At 43.8% G+C, this 6921-nt stretch overlaps 1 protein-coding gene across 1 annotated transcript; it reads left to right on the plus strand.

Moving 5' to 3' along the window:
* Window positions 1-2699: 2699 nt before the first annotated feature.
* On the plus strand, window positions 2700-6609 carry LOC125526709. Its single transcript, XM_048691350.1, has 5 exons — window positions 2700-3049; window positions 4946-5116; window positions 5282-5468; window positions 5580-5797; window positions 5877-6609. Exons 1-5 carry the CDS (start codon window positions 2756-2758, stop codon window positions 6483-6485), a joined length of 1479 nt encoding a protein of 492 aa, XP_048547307.1. The 5' UTR covers window positions 2700-2755; the 3' UTR covers window positions 6486-6609.
* Window positions 6610-6921: the final 312 nt, after the last annotated feature.

Genomic DNA, 6921 nt, shown 5'->3' on the forward strand with positions numbered 1-6921 from the left:
TCATTTCATCACGATGACCATGCTTCTGTTCTGTTATGTTAGCATCTGAGTACTTATTCCGTTGCAAGTAGTTCTTCGCTTAGGAATTTCCTCACCCTGAAATTCCTTAGTGAAGAATTCGTAAAAATCGCCTATTCACCCCCCTCTAGTCGATATAACGCACTTTCACAACTTCACTCTTGACTCGCAACTGGCCTCATGATTTGTAGTTATCCCAGATGTATGTCCATCCTCAACTCGCAACTCATCTCGTAGTTGCCCAGTTGCAAGCCCATCCTTTGTCACACAAATAGGCTTGTGCTTTCTTTCAACACACAACTTGCCCTGACCCCTAGTTCCATGTCCAAACCCAACATGTAAACCCATCTGACTCAGTTGCATGTCGAAGCCAAACATGCAACTAATGCCTGACATAATTGCATGTCCACTCTCGCCATGCAACTCGTTCCCAACCTAGTACCCCTATATAGTTGTATTTTTTTTTTTGCAAATACATGTTCGCTTTTGTAATACACATCGTATAATTTTTTGTATATATGGGAAACATTTTTTTACCACAAATTGAACATTTTTTAAATACATGATGAATATTTTTTCGAACACAAGCCCGAGCACTTTTTGTAATACATGCCAAACATTTTTCAATTTCCCACTAATCATTTTTCTAAATGGTATGAAACTTTTCAAAAAAATTATACGAACATTTTATTTACATTGCATAATTTTTTCCTAGAAAATGACATGTCTTGTTTAAATACGTGAAGTTTCTTTTAAAAAATTATCACGAACATTTACTTGCATGTTACGGTTTTGGTCCATTGTATATTATTACTTTTGAAACATCACAAAACATTATTTTGAAATGCATGAACATTTTTAAATGGTGCAAATTATATTTTTATTGAAACTTGATTATTAAAATAAAAATAAAAATAAATACATTCGTGTTTTCCAGAAAAGGTGTTCGGGGATTTTTGAAAATTGTCCATGTTCTCAAATTTTGTTCAAGAAGAAATTGTTCACAATACCAAATTTTGTTCTTTCAATTTTTTTGCATATAAATTAGGATTGAGATGATTTATATATGAAAATCGATTGCCTCGACGAGACGAAGACAATCCATATTGACCGCTCCTTCATCCGAGGTCGTCTTGAAGGCTTAATCGACCGAAAAGCACTTGGAACACTAAATTTGCCACTCGGAGTATAATTTCGGTCCCTAAGATAAGGTCGGATGATGATAAGCGAAACATCAAAATTGTTCCACTCGGCGACGTGAAATTTTTCATGCTGAAAACCCTTTTACTCGAGGTCATCTTATTTGCCTTATAGGTCGTGCCAAAATCTGATGTCAACAATCGACACTGGTCGGCGAATCAATTGTCGAGGAGAATAGGACAGAGAGAGTTTATCTTGTGTGTTCAATCACAACTTCACAAGGCCTTCCAACCAGACGTAGTCTTTTTGCAGAAGGGCAAACTGGTCTACTAAATCCTTTGTTGCTATCGAGCATCACTGCTATACCTGGCCATACCTCGGGCCGGGCCTAACCAAGCCCGACACAAAAAACCCAGGCCCGGCTGTCGGGCCTGTTTTCTGGGCTCGAGCCCGGCCCAAACACGTAAAAGCCTGTCGGGCTTCGGGCCGGCCCGTCCCGTCCTTTAGGAAAACGTGAAAACGATGGGCACGGGCCTGGCCCGGGAGTGGCATCGGGTCAGACCGGGTCGGGCTTTTTCGGGCCGGGCTGCCCATGGCCAGGACTAATCACTGCTGACCTCTATGCTCATTTTACTTTTGGATAATCTGTCGTGAGTTATGTTTCGGCCATGTGATAAGCATCAAAATGCCGAACGCTCGCAGAGAACCAGTGAAGCTAGCTATCAGTTGAGCCGACCCGTTTAAACTTGTATGCTCGTTTTGGTTTTGGTTCCTGAACTGTTTCGTTTATGCTTGTTTTATTTTATTTGGTTTTCCCATTTTTCTTCTTCATTTTTCACTGTTTTGCTTCTCTTTTAAAAAATAATAATTTTATTTATTTAATTTACTTTTAAAGTTTAATTTTCCTTTTTAGAAATATTGTAATATTTTAAATATTTTTTTTGGAATTTCAACATATGCTGTTGTTTTTAATTTGTTCAGAAAATTTACAAAATCCAAAAAATTCTCGCGTTTACAAATTTAGTTTGTAGTATCAAAAACTGTTATTGTTTTTTATTTTTTGTTCAGAATTTTCAAAGAAAGTTCATAGATTCAAAATCAGTTTGGGATTTTGAAAAATGTTTGAGCTTTTATTTTATTTTTCCAGAAAATATGAAAATGGCTCGCGTTTGAAAAACATTATTTTTTTATAAAAAATATTTTTTGCGTTTTGATTTTTTTTTAAATCGGGCCTAGTGTTGTTGTTTAGTTGTTAATGCCTTTTTTTGTGAGAGGTAGTTGTTAATGCCTGTAACAAAAATATTCATGCCTGTAAATATTTGCTTTTTTAGGGCAAAGCCAAGTTTTATATATTCAACAAAAACCACATATTGTGGGATACAAGAAGTGTCGTGCGATTGGCCTAAAGAAAATATTTGCTGAGGAAATCCTCCTTGTGGGTGGGTCGGTCTCGGAGCTGGAATCGGAGGCCTTGTCCACAGCCCAGCCCGATATATTTATTTATAGGTCCACGGCGAATCGATCGTTCGCTCGCTCGCTCGGGGTGGGGAGAAAGAAGTCGGCGGCGGCGGCGGCGGCGCAGGGGGGAGAAAAAAAGATGGCGGCGGAGGAGGGGGCGACGAAGACGTTCCTAGTCCAGAGCGAGGACGGCATGAATTTCGTGGTGTCGGACCTGGAGGCGAGCCAATCCTGGGTCATCGATGGCGACACCGTCTGCTACGACGGCAAGCCCATCCGCGTCGACGTCGGCGGCAAAACACTCACCAAGGTTTTCCAGTACTGCAAGAAGCACGCCTACTCCGACGGCTACGATGTCAGCGCTTGGGACGCCAAGTTCATCGCCAAGTTCATCGGCGACCCGGGCCTCGAGACACTATACGATCTCATCCTGGTAAGCTTCAGCAATTAAATTTGTTGTTGATTCTGTCTGTCACACAAAATCCAATTATCTACTCCCTCCGGTCCCATCTCAGCGACACTTATTTTGGTACGGAGGGAAGTATATTACCCTTTTATATATCTGAGAAATTCTATCTCGATTCCCCACAAATTGAAAGTGCTGTTGCTTGAGTAATTTGTTTGTTAATTTTTTTACCAAAATTGCCCAGTCGGGGCCAAAGTTCAGGGAGACGCTAGGCCTAAATTGTGCGTACATTGCGGGCAGAACATGGGTTGTGAAGTAGTAGTTCTCAGCCACAAAAACATAAGAATACCAAATCTCCCCCCCCCCCCCCCCCCCCCGTTTCATTGAACTTGCAGCTACATTGAACAATATAAATCAAGCTACGCAACCCGCTGATCTAGCGCCATCGCTGGTTCAGATTCATCCGGCTCGCTCGTTGTGCCTCGCTGGCCGACGCCAGCGTCCTTTTAATCACCGTGGTCAACATCTGATCGCTCGTTTTCCTGTAGGCCGCATGACCAGCCTACAGCTGCTGACGGATGGGCCAGGCTTACGCGCGGGCTAGCGTTGCCAGCGTTGCAGCGGGACGGGCTGTACACACTAGCTAGGGAGCATGACCAGCAGCCACAATGCACAGCAGCAGCAAAAGACCATGACTGTTACCAACAGCAGCAAGCCAAGAGGCAAGAAGAGGACAAGGGCGGCAGAGAGCTAAAACGAGCCTAGGTTTTGGTATGTCCCGCCCTGACCGTTGATCCCATTTTCTCGCTGTTCCCCAGCCGAATCGCGCTTCACCTAGAAAGGCACTCTGCCTAGGTGTGCATCACGCGTTTCTGAGTGCACATGGTTAATAGCAATGTTTTTAAGGCGGTAAGGTGAGGCAAGGCGCTGGGGGGCGCCTAAGCGCTAAGGTGTAAGGCAAGGCATCGGCGATGACTTTGAGAGTTCTAAGCAGCATAATCTGCCGGAGAGTAGGGAGAGAAGCTGGTTGCTGCTGCCTGCTGTCCTAGAGAGGAGGAGGATCTGCCGGAGAGGAGGGGTGAAGCTGTAGGAGAGGAGCGGGAGGAGGATCTGCCAGAGAGGAGGGGTGAAGCTGTAGGAGAGGAGTGGGAGGAGGATCTGCCAGGAGAGGAGGGGGAGGGGGAGGTGCCGGAGAGGAGGAGGAGGGAGAAGCTCAGCTCCAGCCGCCAAAGGTAGGGATGGGGGAAAACTGGAACTAGTTCGATTTGTCTCTCCCCCTGCTCGTAACTGTTGGCACCAAGAACTCTGGTTCCCGTTCTTTTCTTCACGCCCAGAATCTGTTTCCCGCCTGAAGTCCCAGCCCTGCCTGAGGCGTCCTGATTTGCCTAAGGCGGGCAGAATGGTGCCTAGGCGGACGCCTTACGCATATGCATAAGGCAAGGCCGATGCCCTGTGACCTGGGAGCACCCTGACGCCTAAGCGACACATTAGGGACGGCTTAAAAACAATGATTAATAGCGCCTTTTTGAACTTCGGTAGGGGCCTTCCATATTGTTTTCGCAAAAAATACCGGTGGAGCTATTGTTTGGGTACAAACGTTCTTACACATAAATCTATTTCTCCTTCATCAGTAAATAAAAAGAACCAACATTACATGTTATTAGATTATTATGTGTGTTGTGTTTCATACGTATGAGTGAGTTTATGATTGTCTAGCCAAGCCTAATATCCCTAGTTCGCAAATGACGCACAAAGAGTCTGTGAATGTATTCTCGGAAAAGCAATTTTCTGCTGACTGCCCTACATAAGCAGTGTTTTGCGCCTTTATTGTTTCCTCTATCTTCTCCAATGACAATCAGCAACTGTGTGCATGCACCATATTTTTTTTCTTCACGTCTTTAAGCACTGTATTACTATTAACAGGCTTCCAACGAACTTAAAATCGAAGGACTGCTTGCACTGACCTGTCAGACTCTCGGCAATAAGATTAAGGGCAAGTCGCCACATGAGATCTGTGATATACTAAACATCAGGGGTGTCTTCACTCCGCAATTACATGAAGAGCATTCAAGTGGATCTTGTGCTAGCCACACGGTATGTCCCTTTATGATGTCTTTTCACTCTTCAGATGCAATACCACTTGATGATGTCTTCATTTTGACACCAACAACAAAACTGTACCATTATCTAGTCTTATTATTCCTTGGTGGCTTGGATGCAAAATCTTACCATCATGTACTCTTTGGTGTTTGTGAGCAGGCTTTGGCAGCTATGGGAATCATTGCAAATTGGTGGAACCTAGAGCTAAAATTGGTAGATAAGGCCTTACAGGCTCTCCACATAGTTCGTTGCCAGGAGTTCACCGGATACGAGCCCAAGATCAATGGTTTAGTACGTCATCGATTCAACGACTTCAACCTAGCCTTCTTTGACTTGGATAAAGAGAGTGAGTATTTTGATGATTATTCGTTCCATTACGTACTTTTTCTTTAAGGTCTTTATTGGATGCAAACACTGTATGCTGGCTTTGATTTGTGATCGTGGCCTTTATCCACAGCTAGCTTTTCCCGTGGCCCACCGCTTAACAACAAAACGCCAACGCGTGAGTCGGTCGTGAGATCATGTGTCAATGTCGTTTCCTTGAAGGTAAGGGAATCAGATGTTGGCTTTCCGGTCGACATATTTGGCACCGTTGTTGCAAGGGACTCTGTGGACTACAGATGTGTCTATCTGTTTCGGCGTGAAAGGGACGATCCCCAACACATCAGCTCGCCAGTATGCGTCTTTATTCCGTACTCGTGTTTGACTCTTGGTGGTGTCCAACGCGAAATTTCCAACTTATTTTTTTTTGCAGGATGATATGTTATCTTTGACAGATCCGTGTCGAGGGCTTGTCCCGGGAAGCAGTGTTTATTTTGAGATCGATTTAAAGATCAAGTGTGATGGTTGTGCGGACAAAGACTTTAGCAAAGGCATGGTAGAATTCGATTCGGTCCATCTTTGTGAAGGCAAGGTGACCATGACTCTTGGGCTAGGTAGTTGGCTGAGTTGGGTGGAGTTGTTATGTGCACAGGTCTACTGGCCTGTGGAAGCCACAATTGAAATAAATGTTTTGAAGGGGCCGTGCAATATCTCAAAGGTAGCTGCTTCGACTCCTGGAAACTTCAAGGATCATATCATTCTATACGAAGCAGCGGGTGGCCCGACGGTAATCGGTGACGGTGGCTCTGTTCCGTTGAATCGTCGTGTTGTTGCTGTCACACGGGAGCAGAAGCTGGCGCTCTTTATTGTGGGTGGCGATGCACTTGAACACCTTGCCCTCACTCTAGGTCATTCCCAAGAAATGGTCAATCGGAGGATGTGCTGTGCTGAAGTGGAGGTGAAAGTTGCCTGGACAGCTGTCCCTATAAGGAAGAGATCTAATATGATTAAGGTTGTGGCAAACCAGCGGCTATTGCTGTGATAAAAGTTGCTGTTTTTTCTGACGGTATCCAAAATGTAAGGTGTTATTTCGACTAGACAAACAGCTATTGAATTAATATGTATGTGGTTTATGTGATATATATGAAACTGAAGTGTGGTACCAATTTGAGCCTGTTTTTGTGGTTAAATTTACTTCGTAGATGTAATTCAATCACGACACTCGCACTGGATCTCAAAATCAACACATTGGTTCCTCAGAAACACATATTTTGATCATGAGAGAATCTAGAGCATATTTTGGGGTGGAATTTTCCTGTAGTTAAAACTTTAAAACGTTTTTGTGTAATCTAGAGCAACCGGTGAACATCTGTCCCAAATTGTGCTATCTGAGTGGGGGAATGGAGAGGGGCTATTGCTGTGATAACTCGATTTTTCTAGATGTGGAGGAAAACTCAATTTTCTGAAATAGCATGAAA

This window comes from Triticum urartu, unplaced genomic scaffold (genome assembly GCF_003073215.2).
Source record: "Triticum urartu cultivar G1812 unplaced genomic scaffold, Tu2.1 TuUngrouped_contig_1502, whole genome shotgun sequence".
NCBI classification, from domain to species: Eukaryota; Viridiplantae; Streptophyta; class Magnoliopsida; order Poales; family Poaceae; genus Triticum; species Triticum urartu.